The following is a 16225-nucleotide window of genomic DNA, read 5'->3' on the forward strand; positions in this document are numbered from 1 at the left end:
GATAATAGGAAAATTTGCTATAGCAGTTTCTGCATATGGGAGGTTGTAGAAGTCTCTTTGATAGCTATTTAATGTATCCATTAGCTTGATATCAGAATTAGAAGAGCCAGCAGAGTTTTAAGCTTGGGTGGATGCTGCATTGAAGTTTGTGTCATGTGAGCCTGCTTGACATTATCAGAATAATCTTGATGTTGTAGAAATGTTTTGAACTCAGAAACACATGGAACCAAACACACACAAGAGGAAAAGATGCACTGTAAATTTTCAGCAGAGGACTTTATTTAAGGGGCTGGAAGGTTTAGTGGGTAAACTTCCATCTAGTCTCTTATTTGAGAGAAAGGTGAATAGCCAGTCCAAAATGGAAAGGTACAAGATAGGTTTGAAGAAGATGAATATCGCTTGAAGATCTCATGCAGAAATAACTGAAGTGAGCACCAGTTTCTACCTGCTGTGCCGTGCTCTGGAGTAGCTCAATGTGGACAGCCATTTTTCAGGAACTGACTAAATTCTGAAGAATCTTTCATGTAGTTTACACACAAGTGCTTTCTCAGGATATTTGGACTATTCCAGATTAGCATTGAGTATTTTCACTCAGTTTTGGAGCTTTGGGGTCTTCAGCCAGATTTTAGAGTGACTGGCAAGGTTTTGTGTGTGTTTTCAGATGATTCTGAAAGGTTATTATTTGATGATAGTCAAGAGGCTCTGTTTCAGTGGGTTTAATGTGGAGGTTTTAATGGCAGAAGGGACTTTAAATACTGATTTTTGTACTGCATTTATTGTGATATTAAACTGTGTATGTGGTTATATCACTGGGTCCTTTGGCTTGTGTTTGGGCTTCAAAAACTGAATATGCTGTTGTAGATTGTAATTTCCAGTCAAAAGTTAAACTTTTCAGGAAGCTTAATTTAAATGGTTGGCAGCAAAAATGATGTAAGATGATTCAACAAAAGGACGTCAAATGATTCCTAATGATTTACTTGTAAACAGTTCACTGTAATAGCTTGCCAATGTCAATGGAAGGGGTCATCCCACCTAGTAGTGTTGGTGGTCTGTTCCTTATATCACAATAATATGCTGTCAGTATAAACGTATTTGCACAAAATGTTGTCATATATATTAGGTCATATATGTCACTGTTGACAAACAAAGAATCCTTGATCTTCTTGTTCCAAGGAGTTCAGGATCTACAGTTGTTCAGCCTTGTGACCAGGAGTCATGCAGCATTATGGCATTTCATTTGTGGCCTTTGTAGAGGTAGCTGATAACTATCGTGTGACACTGTCTGAAGTCAGCCTTCTTGTAATTAGTAGTGGGATTTCAGCAACTTCATAGCAGTCTGAAATTAGCCTCTTTATGAGTGACCTCTAAGGTGAGGTGAAGCAAGCTAACAAAAGCGTATAAAAAAAAGTGCAAGTTCTGGAGGTGGGTGAATTAAAAGGTAGGTAGACAGTGACATTTGGTCATTTCCCATTTTTTTTTTTAAAAGGTCATCTGCTAGTTTTTTATGGTTTTTGTCTTGGAAGGTAAGCCATTCATTTTACCTGTATTCAAAAAGCATTTAAGGTAAATCCTTGAAAAACCCTGTTCCGTGTGTATTGACTATCGATTTAATTTTGTTTTTCCTCTGGCAGATGTAGTTATGATTGGAAATTAAATGGAATTTTATGGATGTATAAGTGAGCTCTTTCTAAACCAAGATCTGATCAGTTTGTCACTTTGGGACTGTTGAGTTGTGGAGAAAGTGAAAAGTAATAGTATCGGGTATCGGCTTTGCTTTGTGGTGTTTCATCAGGTGCATAGCTCTGAATTGTAAGAGTAGCATTCACATACTTGGAGTAAGTGAAATCAGTGACACCACTAGACCCTCCTTTTCTTCGTGACTATTAGTAATTCTCTAAATATTTATGCCATGTCTAGGCCTGTGCTTTCTGAAGAGGTGCTTCTGTCTGCAACGAGGAGGAGCTGCTGGTGGTGTAGCTTTTGTGGTAGTTTTAGGAAATGGTGTTTTATGTTGGTGAATAGGGGGAAGTCTGCTTCATGCAGTATATTCTTCAGCTTCAGTTCCTATGATGTTTCTGAACATCATAGGAACAAACCATGTATCCATGGTTTATGGATATACTACCATGGTCTCAGCATACATTCAATTAATTAAACATTATTGTTAACAGAGAGTTCTGGGCTAGGGTTGTCTACAGGGAAATCCATAACAGTAGAAATTTCAGTTCATGTGTTTACCATCAGATACTAATTCAGGGAAGAATACCAAACACAAGCATATCTAAAAATTAGTGTAAATAACCTTATTAGCCAAAATAATTTCCCATTTCTTAGCATTGTAATTCTGAGAAATATAAATGTGCATGACATAAATATAAAAGCCATAGAAAGTGAAGCTGTACTTTCTGGACACATCAGAAGTTACTTGCATTTTATTCCTACTTCTTTTAATATACTGTATAATGTTTTCTATGTACTAAAACTATTGAAAATAACTTCCCGGGAACTTTTGAAACACTCTGAGTAAGAGAGAAGAAAACTCAAAACCAGGCTGATTACTGCAGCCAGGAAGAATTTTAAAAATATGGATAGGATTAAGTCAAGCTCTTTGTTTGGCTAAGAGTGTTAGAAGTGCTTCATAGTAACATTTATTGACTTCTGTTATATACTTGTATTCTTGCTCAATTTTGTTATTTTAAAAATTGCTTTGTGGAGTATAATATTCACAAAAGAAAATTGTTCCCTTAGAATAGAAGCTTTTAATAGTTTGTTTAGTAAACACCTAATTTGTCAAATGCGTAAAGGAAGAGGAAAAAAACAAACAAACAAAACAACAACAACAACAAAAACATTTCCCAAATGTATCAGATGTAATTCCTTATGGAAATGAAGCAAAGATTGAAAGGCCATATGCACATTTCTGAGAAAGAAAATAAATGATACTGAACAGAAGAGCCTAGTAAGGAACACTGCTGCTGCAACTAAGATGCACTGATGAAAATTTAAGGATCCAGCCTTCTGCAGTGCACTGATGAAGTCTCAGACTATTCCAGTTTTTCTCTTATAAAGTGAGCATGTTGGATTTCTATATGGTACCAAGCTGTCTCAATGATTTGCAGTCAGCATGACAGGTTATTTCCATGGCAAAACTTAAATGAGTTGTGCTACTTTCTCCCAATCCTAATATGCAATGCCCTGATGCAGTAATTCCATAACATATTGTTAATTCTGTCTCACTGATTGCAAAACATTCTGCTTAAAGTACAGAAACAGAGCATCTACTTTCGTGTTGCTTTTTGTATTGCAGAATCTCAGTTTGTGATGACATTTAAAGCCAGGTTCAAAGGCTCAGTCAACAGAACTAAACTGCAGTGAGCTAAGATTATTTTTTTTTGTCTTAATTCTGATGAGATGGAATTTCTATTCTGAATGATTAATGTGTTAAGTTGGGAGGTGGAGGTTTCAATATGACTAGGTTTTATTTAAATGATTTAGGCTGAGATTCTCAAAGGACCCAAAGTGTTTCTTGAAGAGTAATTTTGAATGCTTGACTCCATTTAAGCAGTCATTTTAGTATGCATGTTCCACGCCTGGTCTGCAAATTTCTAAAATTTGAGTAGAGTTCCCTCCGATTTTTTTAGACTTCTTATTATAAAATTTAATTTCTGGGAAAACTTGCTTAGGAAAGAATCTTTCATTTGAGAATGAAGAAATACCCATTGGCTTGACTGGTCTGCTTCTCAGATGAGTTGAGATGAAGAAAGAAACAACCAACCCACTAGTAAGAAATGGACATACTGATATGCGGGAAAAGAAAACTGGGTAATAACTTTTGTATTTCCCTTTTTCTTAACTGTGTACTTACTAAGTTGCATCAAAATTGTGTAGATTTTTTTCTGTTACTGTTGTTTCTTTTGACAGAACAGAGGCATATTTCTTAGCAAAGTCTTGTTGCATTACTTTCTGGAATATTACAGAATGCAAAACTATTACTTGGTATTTGTTTAGAATAATAATCATGGAAAATGTATCCAGGCAAAATAACAGTACTATCATAATGATCCCTATAGGCTGGTTTTCCACTGCTCAAAAATTACAAATACAATTGTTTGTAAGAGTGAATAGAAATGTCAATTTCTTTCCTATACTCGCCATCATAAGTCCACAATTCTACCTGCTGATTAAGATGACTTAACTGTAAAGAAATTGAAGACATACTGCTGTATTTGCACTTTTGGGTCAAGCCAGCATATGTCTGAAACCAAGTTAAAAGCATGGTAGTGACTTGAAGTCAAATAAAGAAAGAATAGTAAGTTTGATGGAAGTATGATGCATCATTCTAATGATGTCAAATATTAGTATTTGAATCCTTAAAATCTAATTAGTCCAAAGTCATGTACTAATAGGAATTTTGTTAATGAACATTTAAAGAAAAAGAGTGATCTTATATACCAATAAACTAAATCCCAGTTAAGCTTTACTTTCATAATGTTTCGTATCCAAGTGTACATGGATATAAACTTTGCTATTAGTAATTTCTACCTTTCACAGTGCTTTTTCGGTTCATTGTAATGTTCTGATTGACTTGGAAAATAAGATTGACTCCCTCTGGTGGCTGAAATCAGGCCTTTACATTCCGGAGAATGTTTTCCAGAGATCTTTTCAGTCTGGACAGTACAGCCCATGTATACTATTTTATGTTTAGTGTTACATTATTATAGAAAATAGCAATATTTTTTCTTTCTGTCATACAGAGTGCAGTGTTGGTGGTACTTTTGCCATCTGAAAGCTTTGGAAATCCTGGAGGATATTTACATCACATGGTTCCAAGGAACCCAAGTATATTGTCAAAGTGAGCTAACACTTTGGGCACAGTAGGATTGGAATCATTTACTGTGGTGAGAAGAGTCGAAATAGGAAAGGAGGAATTGAGATAAGCAGAGTAGTATTGATGATCGTGTGCCACAAAAGTACAAGAACTAGATATTACATCTGTAGTTTGGGATTTTCTTCAGCTCATGAAAATTATTGGATCTTAGAAGTAAACAGCTAATTTATTATCATCATCATCATTTGGCCAAGATACCGTTTTGTTATAAAATGGAAGATTTTTATAATATTTAGATTACAGCTGTGAACCTGAGATGTCTGTCTCCTTTTTTCAAGTAATTCCTCCAAATCCCAACTGACAGAATGGGAGAGAGAGATACTTCTTTTTTGTTATTATTTTCTGCAAATAGTTATGGTTAGAATCTATACACTATAAAATCAAAATTGTCTTCACATTAATAAGCCAAAAACATAAGTAAGCATCCTGGAAGACTGGCATTTCCTTGATTATGAGTTCATAATGCTTTTTGTATATTTTATGTAATCTCTTTTACTGGAGAGCCTGCCTTATGTAATGTCTTAGTAATGGAAATGCGGCCATCTGCATGGTAGTCAAGGTTGTTCTCTGAAAGATATGCTCTGTCTGCAGCAAAAAAAATAGATTAAATCAAGAGCTTTAAAACCTTCACAACCCTTTCATCAAGCTAAGATGAATATTCCTCCAGAACCCCCCTTTACATTCTTTAGAGCAGCCCATCTTTGCTGTCTATTGACATCTTAATCCATCCAACTTTGTGTCTCAACAGCTGCATAATATTCCCATCAGCTGTACTGCCATTGTTTTTATGTCCTTTTTCATCTTCTTCCACTCCTAATTCAATTCTGCAGCCTAACAAACTACCTGGTTTGCTTTACATTACCATTATGATTTTGTTCTTTACCTTTCATTTTCCCTGCTTTCCTTGTAGTGTTTTTTTTTCTTTTTTTTTCTCTGTGCATGCTGTAATCTCTGCTCCTAGGTATCAGTATTCCAACAGCTGCACTTATAAAAAATGGGAAGTCAGTGATCTAATATTATTTATTCATTTTATTTGTGCAAGTATTATATTAGCAGAGGAGGAGAGACTCCCCTGACTATGCTGCAGTCCAGGGCAAGGTGGTATGAAGGGGAGCAGAATGTCTGCACCATTCACAAGTCTAGATGAGATGTAAGCAGAGTAAGTGGAAATCTATGTTCTGGATGTATTTGGTACCACCTGCAAAAGCCTTATATTGTCTCTGAATAGGACATCAGGAAAAGATGGTAACAGGTCTCTAGAAAATCTGATGGTGCTCTTTCAGTCATCTTTAGCATCCTGGAGGGGTTCGTACTCCATCTTTTAATGTATAGTAATACTGATACAACTAAAAGCATATCACCTTTTTCTTGTGTATGTAGCATCTGGTTTGAAAAAGGAGGTGAGAAGTATCTTTTGTGTCATGTCTGCTCTTTGCTTTTTCTGAGCATTTTAGGATATGATGCAAGAATTGTGTATGTATGCAAGTGCATGCCCACAGCTTCGTATCACACATGCTTGCATTTTAATCAATTGATTATTAATTAATTATTAATTAATAATTAATTATTATTGATAATTAATTGTAATGATTTAATGAAGTGACTAGCAGATAAGCTGGCACCTGTTGATTTGGACACGGATTGTACCTACTATGTTCTGCAACTGCAAAGCAGTGTTACTGCAAATCAAACCTTGTTTATCATCCTCAGTATGATCTGGTTGGGGGTGGTACTGATCCATGTGTAGAAGATACACAGCTAAAGCAATGCTATTTTGTAATCTTCCCTATCTTTTCTTGTGTACCCTCGTCACAGGTGTGGACACATTATGGTCAAATAGATTAACTCCATACCATGTACTAACAGCATCATTAACACCAATGTATTGTGGTTTTAATACTACTACTAGTATGCCACAGACTTTGGAAGAAAGCTATGTAGAAATTCTACATTTTTAACTACGCATGCATTTGTCTTTGTCCTGTTCTTCTCTTGCCTGCAGCAGAAGTATCCAGAGTTCAGGATATTCAGATTCCTTGCATATATCCAAAGGGCGTTCTCCGGAAAGTGAACATGGGACTTTGTGCTGATGAGTGCAGAGAATGCATGTGTAACAGTTCTTCAGATGAAATATAAAGTAACTCAGAAACCCAAATATAGCTCAGCTTGGATTTCTTGATAACAGATCATCCCAGGTTTGAGTTTAAAAGTGTTTCACATTCTGATGTGATTTACTGGGCACATTTGCTTTTTCTCCTCCGACAGAAGTGGTTGGCCTGATATTTGCATGAACTCTGGCAGGCTAATAAATGAAACTTTCACTCATGTATTCACTGTAGAAGAAACAGCAAACACGAACATTAAAAAAAACTTCTTGGCTATAACAAATTAGATGGCATTTATGTTTGTGTTTGCTATGACTGTTTGACTCAAAAGCGTATTTGCAGAGAAGGAATCTGATTTTAGTAAATCAATATAATAAAGCCTTTGATTTTTTACAAAAGCCAGCTAGCTGTAACTTCAGTGTTGGTATTTCAAGGCCTCTCACTGATATTTTAGAAGTTTGTGGTTGTTTGAGCTTCCTTTCCAGGCCCTGGGGAAATAAGAGAATGGTAAATCAAAGCCCAGATCACTGTTTGCATTTATTTTACTTCTCATTATGACATGTATGCAAACACTTAAAAGAAATGGGGAAAAGGTATAATCATGATAAGATGCCTTTTATAGAACAAAAGGGAATGCATTTCTAGTCTAATTTATTACACTTCTCCTTAATAACATAAAGTCAGTTGAGTGTCTCATCAGATTTGACAGTTCATTTATACTTCTAATTCTGTGATAGTGCTGCTAAAATGATTACTGAGTCCTTAAGTATAATCCAAGAAAATAACCATAAAATATTTTCTCTGATCTGCAATATATGTTAATTTCTTGTGTTTTTTCCCTTCCAAGTGAGGAAGTTTTAAAAGTACAGATTGCAGTTGGGTACTTAACTGCCATAAAAATGCATTGTGCTGCCTTTGAAAAAAAGTCTTCCATTTGTATTTACTGTCTCCTTTCTGTTTCCCTTGCCTGTGACAACCAAAATCCAGACTATGATTAAAGAAGTGTAATTAATCAAAAATATTTAATAACATTGAGTGAAATATAAATGGCACTATTGAGAATGGAGAAAAAAACCTGTTGATTTTAAATATTGGAAAAAATATATATATTGCAAAATCCAACTGCCATCCAAAATCCAGATGCTTTTGTCACATTAATGATATTAAAATGAGATGCTCTCAAGGTCATCTTTCTTCACCCCTATACTCGTGAGAGAGATTCTGGATCAAGCTTCTCGGGTGGCATAAAGAAGCTTCGCCTATATTGAAGTCAACAGAGGGATGACAGATTATACCAGCTGAGAATTGATGCACAAGAATTTAGTCACCAAAGCTGGAATGATAAAAGCATACCATGGGAGGTAACCTAACCTTTCACAGTTTATTGAACATCTGACTTCTGATTCTGTACTGGTTATTCTTAAAATTTCAACTTCTAGCTCCTGCATTCTGTAGTGAAGGTCTTGTAGTGGCACAGCTTCCATCAGAAAGTTGTGACTTGTGGGAAGTAGGCTCCAAATTAGGAAAATTTTCTGCAAATTAGTATGTTAAGCAATTGCTATAGTGGTTTTCATGCCAGACTCCATCCTCTTTAGTCATGGCTGTTCAAAACCAAGTTGCTCACTTAATTTTCCAGTATGCCCACAGCTGACACATTGCTCTATTAGCTCTTTATTTACACTGGCTGTGATGGCAAGCAGTGCCTTATCGTTATGCCAGGACTGCTCTTAGATTACAGAGTGAGCAACGTTCCTGTAACACTGCTTTTCAACAGGGAAAGCTCTGCCCCAATGTACTCAGAAATTTTAAATCCTTTCTTTGTGCCCCTTCTCTGCTTCATTACTGGTGTCTTATGGCTTTCCAGATATCAGTGCTTTTCAAGTCCTGAATGATGTGGTACATAAATCTAGAGAATTCTGTGTTTAAACTGGAACGCAAATATAATGCATTGCCTTCATTTGCAGTGGATCTTCCATCTTTCCACTATTTCAACCTATTTTCTGTAAATTCCTTAGCCCTCTGATTATGTCATGATTTACTGGTGTCTAATCCTGAAACAGGAGGGGTTTTCACTTTCTCTGAATGAAGAGGTCAAATGGAGGCAGTCTCTTTTACACTAAAATGTGCAAAACTATTCTGGTTTGTTTTTATTTTATGAAAAGCATATGAAAACTATGCAAAGTACTATACAACTTAATAAGCACTTCAGGTGGGTGCTGTTTTGTAGAAGAGAGTTCAAAGGAGTAGCACTAGTATAAACTGCTCTCACATTCTCTTTTCTTTGTAATACTTCACTGAGTTGATGTTTGGGATGTGGTGTGCTCATTTCTTGGCAGGATTACTCTTCAAAATTTTACTTGTTTTTGTCTGTTTTCAGGAATACACTTTTATCGCCTAATACTGAAATTGTTAGTTGGAGGAGCTTGTCTTCTGTCTCTTGTCACATGTAATTTTAGTTTAGCATTCCAACTTTTGTAGGCCTCCTTGCTCACTTCATAAACCTTAACTGCTTCTCAAGTAAAATGCTGCCTTGGATGAATAAGCAGGAACAAGAGTCTAACCAGCTTAATTCCCTGTTCTTCTCTCCTGTCTGCCTCCCTCTCCTAGCCCAACAGCATAGTCAGATGTGTGAGAAATTCCACTGTGAAAGGGTTAATTTGAGTCCCTGCAGTCCCTGCAAATTAACACAGTTCTCCTAATATAAGAATCAAAAATGCACTCAATGTATTCTGGTAAGCAAGTCTACTAGAACTCTTCATTACATCTCAAATGAAGAATGACAACAATTCAACTGATTGCAGCAGCCCTTCTTTAGGTTCCTGTTTTTAAAGATGGCATAAATGTCTGCCAGGACAGGTAATTGCCAGCAAAAAAGAAGTGGGCTGCTTTATTTCCTGGTATTTTCTTTTAGCACTTGTGATTCAGAAGACTCATGTATTTTAATATACCAGTGTGCAGAAATTGAAGCTAGTCACTAGAAACAAGCTTGAAATGCTATCTCTTAGTGAAAGACTTACCGTTTTTCAGTGATTCCTGTTTTAAGAAATTGTTTCAAAAAACAAGGCACCAGGGTTAAAACAAGCTCTTTTATCTCTTTTTAAATATGCTACAAGTCTTTAAATATACTCAACAAGCATGACGTTTTCCAAGTATCTTATTTTCTTTACACAGAATATCAAAAGCACTGCAGGAAATGCAACTATGGAATATAATTGATATGGAAGTTTTCCCGAGACTATTTTTGTTGTTACATTTCAAGATAAAGGCCACTGAGTTTTTATACAAAAAGAAGGGGGGGGGGGGGGGGGGAGAAGCCTTTGCAGTTACTTATAGCTGAAAATTAAGTATTTTTCTGCTAAAATTTTGATGTTTTTCCTGGAATTGCTGACACTAACATTTCATTTTTAGTTTATATTCGGCAGACTACTGTCATATTCACCACAGCTAACTTGAGCTCAGAAGAGAGTCTGACCTTATTTATCTGTAGAGGGGACTCCCTGGGCTTGCCCTGTAGTCAGCAGAGATGTTGGGAAGGATCGTCTCCAGACCACAGCAGAGAGAGAACAGGGCAGTGTCCCACCCTGAATTGTACCCACTAGGACCTCGCTGCACTGGTGGCACCAGGAATCCTGCAAAACAGGGCTCCTTCAAGTGGAGGTGGTCTTTATGAACCTATTACATATATTTCTTTCCTTACCCATCTTTTTCCTTCTTTGGCTAACAGCTTGATGCATCAGTTGTTGGAAGTTCTACATCCCACTGCTTCTTGTGAAAAGTTCTTGAAAGTGGAGCGTGGTGATTAGGCCATTTCTTTTTCTACCCCAAAAATACATTTATCCCAGTGTGGATGGGGTGAAATACACGTACACACCTCCTTGTTGAGAATAAACATTCTGCATCACCTTTGGTCTGTCTAGTGTTACAGTTGTATCAGGGTGGCGGGGAGAAGATGCTTCAGCTAAAATTCAAAGCTGTTAAAGACACTGATTCTGATTCTCTGCTCCATTACACATTTTTCACACTGATGTAACTCCACAGGGCTTCTTTGTCTCTTCCTTGTCAGCTGATAACAAGTAAGAAGAATGTAAATGGCCTGTGGCATCAGGCCCATGTAGCAGGCGATAACACAGTATTGTTTGGTAGCTTTATGGCTACTTGTTGAGAATCATCTGGCTGAGGAGGTTAACTATTATCAATGTCACTATTAACTGTTAGAGTTTTAAGACAGCAATTACCACCAAAAGCCAATAGCTGCTGTGTCAACAGTTATTAGTAGAATTGGAGGTAAACTTAATGTTAGCAATATTTATGACAGGAAATACTGCTTGTCTTTATTTCTCAGTAAACATTGGCTTTTAAATGACATGAAAGATTTTATATAGATTTCTATGTATTCAAGTTTCTAGGAATACTTTAATGTTTATTTTCTCTTGTGTTAACACACGAGTTAAAGTTGAATCTGATGAATTAGGTGTTCCAGTATTAGATTTATTATTTGAGTGTGTAAAAATTCTTGAAAATCTGTATCTGATCAAACCGAGCTTTCAGTTCTCCATTTTACAAATTGTGGAAGGAAATTTCCATTGTTAGAAAAGTCTCAAGTCTTCCCCTCACAGTTACAGAGAAGAGCTCTTAGAACGAAGAGGTGGGATGCTCAGCAGGAGTAGGAGGTGTAATCAGACTGACTCGCCATGAGGACTTGTAGGGGTTGATTTGTAGCCAGTATCTGCAAAATCAACTGCAGGGTTCAGTTTGCAAACACTATTGCAAACCAAACCCTGCAGGGTTTGCACGGCTCCGGTTACTATTATTGCTCCAAGTAAGGCTTATTATCCTGTCACAGAAGCTGTAAGAAAGTCCATCTCTCTACTTTAAACATGATAAGTCTTTGTCACCTACATTGCAATTAATGTTAAAAATAGCAGAGCGCCTGTGATAAGATTGTGACTTGCAGGCAGCGAGCCATTGTCCAAGTGCCAGAGACTTATCTGGAGGGGCAGTGAGCCTGCACAGCACTGTCAGTTCGCTGATTGCCATTTCTCTCAGAGTTTGATGAAATATTCATGTCTTTGCTCTGCTCTCTGCAAGCACTATTGATTTCTTGTATAAACGCAGCTATATTTAGTCTAGACAAATGGAATGTGGATTGCTGCTGAATAAATGGGATGAAAGGCTGGGGCTTTGCCTGTCCGTTTCTCTTGGTCTGGGGCAATTATTTATAATCAAGAGTAGTTTTTGTAAGTTAAAGGTGATTTTTTATAATTTAGCGATTAGTCTCAGAACAAAAGTAAGCACTTAGACACAATCATTCTATTGGGGTAACAGGTTAAGAAGACAAATTATGCTCTGAGGTTTACAATCACAGTTGCTAGGATTAAAAAAAAAAAAAAAAAAAAGAAGAAAGAAAAGAAAAAGAAAAAGAAACACCTAGCAAATGTTTCCAGAACATTGACCATGAGAGAATACGGTCAGTAAAACAAATCCAGTGCCTCACATTTTTTTGTAAAAATATGTTGTATATTTGTATATTTCATGCCAGTAGGTGTTATTGTGCAGTAGAGTTCAGTTCTGTCTGTTTGTTACAGTTTCGACTTCTGCAGCTTTATTGCTCCTGTTTGCTATATTTTTTCACTGCTTCCCTTTGGTTTTCTCGTGGAATACAAATACAGGTATAACAGAATAAAATGAGAAAAATGTGTAGTCTGGTCATTTCCTGACGTCATGTTTGTTTCTAGTTAACAATTGTATTTTTCTGGTTGAGTAGCAGGAATTGCAGTTAATGTGTTTGTATTCCACTGTCCTCTAGTGGATGGAATCAGAACTGCTAAGCACTGTTGCAGACCTGTGCTGTTTTCCTCTTGTAAAAATGATACTTAATAGTTTTTTTGTTCTTTTTTAACAGGTAAAGTTATGCTCTGTCTCATCTCTTAATATGAAAACATGAGCTTTAAAATTATTATACTGAAAATCATCAAATCTCTCTCTCTTCTGCTGATTTTCCATTCTTTCTGTTTAAGTCAGGAGATGGAAGCCCACAGGCTTCTTCATTCTTCACTTTAATGATGGATTAATAATATATACCATTATGGCTGCAAATTGAAATAATCTAACGTGTTTTAATTTTCTTGCAAGACATGCATAGAGTACGGTGTCTAATCTACTCCAAGCACAGTGGTGATTTTCCAAAAAGCTGTATTAATCCTTCTCATATTGTGTGTCCAATATTTTCCTGTATTTTCATGTGTGTTACTCCTGTGGGTTTGCTACAAAACCAGGTATATTATATGCAATAGCTATCTGTCTGTAACACCATCTTTGGATAATCTACATGCTAGCTTTCTCTTTTAGAAAATGTCTAAATGTCCTTCAACCCAGAAAGAACTACAGGCCTTCACATCAAGCTGAAGAAGTGCCCAGAACACTTTGTTGTTAAGCATTCTTAGAGTCTGGGAGGTTCTCACTAAATAATGCTCCTGAAGGCTGAGACATGGTTTTAGAAGTGAATTGGTTGTTAATCTATTCAGCAGAATATTAATCCAGGAATATTCTTTCCAGACATTTTCTGGAAAATGATAAAATGGTTTGGAAAATCTCTGGTTGCTAGTAGAAATATTAGAAGTTTGCATACTGTATAGTTTTCATAAATGTTGGCTCTGTACATTGAAGGAGTCTTTGAGTGAAATTGTTCTTTTACCCAGTAAGAATAATCTCTATTCTGCTTCTCCAGTTATATTTAACATGTATATATTTTGTTGTTTTCCTTTCTCAGTGGATGTGAAGTCGGAGGTTCCTGTGGGATTAGAGCCTATCTCACCATTAGACTTGCGAACCGATCTCAGGATGATGGTTCCCATGGTGGACCCAATTATGCGTGAAAAGCAGCTACAGCAGGAGCTACTTCTGATCCAGCAGCAGCAGCAAATTCAGAAACAACTGCTGATTGCAGAGTTTCAGAAGCAGCATGAAAACCTGACCCGCCAGCATCAGGCCCAGCTGCAGGAGCACATAAAGGTAGCAACATTTTCAATTTTTCCCTCAGTATATTTGCAAACTGAATATGCTGAGACAGACTCAGCTAAAGGGAGTGTTCCTGTATCTATGAGATGGAGTGTGAGTGCTTTTTCCTCTCTGTTTGGGTAACAGAAGCATGTTCAAGCAAAATAACTGCCAGCAAGTTGTTCCCAGCAGATCAAAGTTGTATTATAACACTCCCCAAACTCATGAAGCCTGTAAATCCACAAAAAATCAAACTACCAATTTCACAATGTTAATTTTTCAGCCTGACTTCAATATGGCTGTCTTTTCAGTGTGAGCAATTTTGAGTATATTAAAAGACTGCTTTTTTGGCTGCTGTCTGAATTTATACCCACAAATCAAATCAATAGACAAGTACATAACATTTGCATTTGTAAAACAGAGGTAGGCCAAGCAAACTTTGTGTTTTCACCCTTTTCTTAGCTGCCTCACATAACATTAAAAAAAAAAAAAAAAAAAAAAAAAAGATTTGTGCAGTGGTAAGACTGCAATAATGGATTTTGGCTGTGAATTTATGATCTTGCCTTTCTTTTTATTTATACTTTTTTTTTTCTTCTGATCTACTTGCTGTTATATTACCGTGCTAAATTTCCACTGGACAAAGCTGACAAATGCAGCTGAGCACAGCAGCCAGGATTTGGTGACACACTGGCAAAGTGCGTTATGCAGTTTCCATGCATTTTTGCCAAAAGAGGAAGATGAGTAACTACAGCAGCCAGCTGCTACCTGATAGTAGAGTTCATTTTAGTGACAGCTGGTAATGCACTATGCTGCTAAAAAGACTGGAAAGGCAGTTAGGAGGTAAAAAGAAGTGTAAGCACACAGAAAAGCACTAATACTCAGTTATTTAAGGGGGTTATTTTGGCCAGGATTGACCTAGAAAACACTGAAAACTGCATTTTCTCATGTCTTTTTGTTCTGTGCAAGCTACAACAGGAACTCCTAGCCATTAAACAACAGCAAGAACTTCTTGAAAAAGAGCAGAAACTGGAGCAGCAGAGACAAGAGCAGGAGCTGGAGAGGCATCGCAGGGAACAGCAGCTTCCTCCTCTCAGAGGCAAAGAAAGAGGTCGAGAAAGTAAGCACCAATGTACCGTGAACCCTAATATGAAATTAATATATTCCCTTATATCTTCTTGCAGCTGCAGTGGACAATGAACAGGGATCTGAAGCAATTCTATTATTGTATGAAATATGCAACTACAGAGTAGTCAATGCTGTGCTTGCAGAAAGGCAGAGCCACCTGTTGCACCCACAAAAACACACTGCTCTTTTGTGTGCAGATTTGCAGAACTTCAGGAAAGCACCTTCTTGGCAGACCTGCATATATGCCTCTCAAGTAGCTAGCTCTTTTTATAAAATCAGAAGGAATTTGAAAGCATAAAGCTTCACTTGAGAATTTCTCTCTGAAGAGCTTATTTCTCGATACAGAAATCACTACCAAACAGCACGCCATGTTACTGATCAAGTAATTTGAGCATTGTCTGAATGTCTTTCAAGTCTGAAAATATAACAAAGTGTTTAAGAATACCTTCAACTGAGACATCTGAATACTTCTGCCTGAGTTATAAGAGCAATGTTTTCAAACTGCCTTGTGTTTGGTTTTGATACCATTTCATGAGACCCAGCAAAGAGTTATTTCTAGCTAATACATATCTGTAAGGTAAATGACAGATAAAAAGGATGCTGTTGGAATCTGGTGTTCACTAGAGGGAGACAGATACAAATAATTCTTTTTTGTCAGGTCAGCTTAAAAATTATGTTGCAAAAATAGATTGTGAATGTATTTAAAATGAAGATGCCACAAGGAGACACTGTTATTTGGCCTCCTAGTTGAGCAAAATATATTAACTAACAGAGACAAAACGAGAAAAGTGTTGTACATAATGCTCAGGGGGATCGTACACTCTTGCCTTTTTTTCTTGGGTGGAAAACTGTATTAGTTCAACAGCTGTGGCTATACCATACTGTAGACTAGAAATTAAAGTGTCCATGGTCTTACATTACTTTGGTAAACAATGAATCCCTGAAAGCATTATATCGCTGTCAAACAGAGCTTTCAAATAAATCTTGTTTAGGTGGCAGTGGTGGTGTTATTTTCACATTCTTTGGGGAAAAGCGAGGGGTAGGTCTGTTCCTCTGTCTGCAGAAAGCTTTTTTGGTGGAGCATTAGCAATCTGAAGTTGTTCCTCTATCC

General features: G+C 36.8%; 1 protein-coding gene across 14 annotated transcripts in view; it reads left to right on the forward strand.

The window, feature by feature from the left end:
* Positions 1 to 16225, forward strand: part of HDAC9 (histone deacetylase 9) — a 290614-nt gene that overhangs the window by 231218 nt on the left and 43171 nt on the right. For 10 of the 14 annotated variants that reach the window (XM_084510992.1, XM_084510989.1, XM_084510991.1 and 7 more), the window contains 2 exons: positions 13763 to 14004; positions 14956 to 15106. In XM_084510992.1, coding sequence (XP_084367118.1) covers positions 13763 to 14004; positions 14956 to 15106 — 393 coding nt within the window. Of the gene's footprint in view, positions 1 to 3571; positions 3823 to 8330; positions 8355 to 13762; positions 14005 to 14955; positions 15107 to 16225 lie in introns of those variants that run through there. The other 4 variants (XM_084510993.1, XM_084510986.1, XM_084510990.1 and 1 more) reach the window with 3 other exon arrangements.

This window comes from Aythya ferina, assembly GCF_964211825.1.
Source record: "Aythya ferina genome assembly, chromosome: 2".
NCBI classification, from domain to species: Eukaryota; Metazoa; Chordata; class Aves; order Anseriformes; family Anatidae; genus Aythya; species Aythya ferina.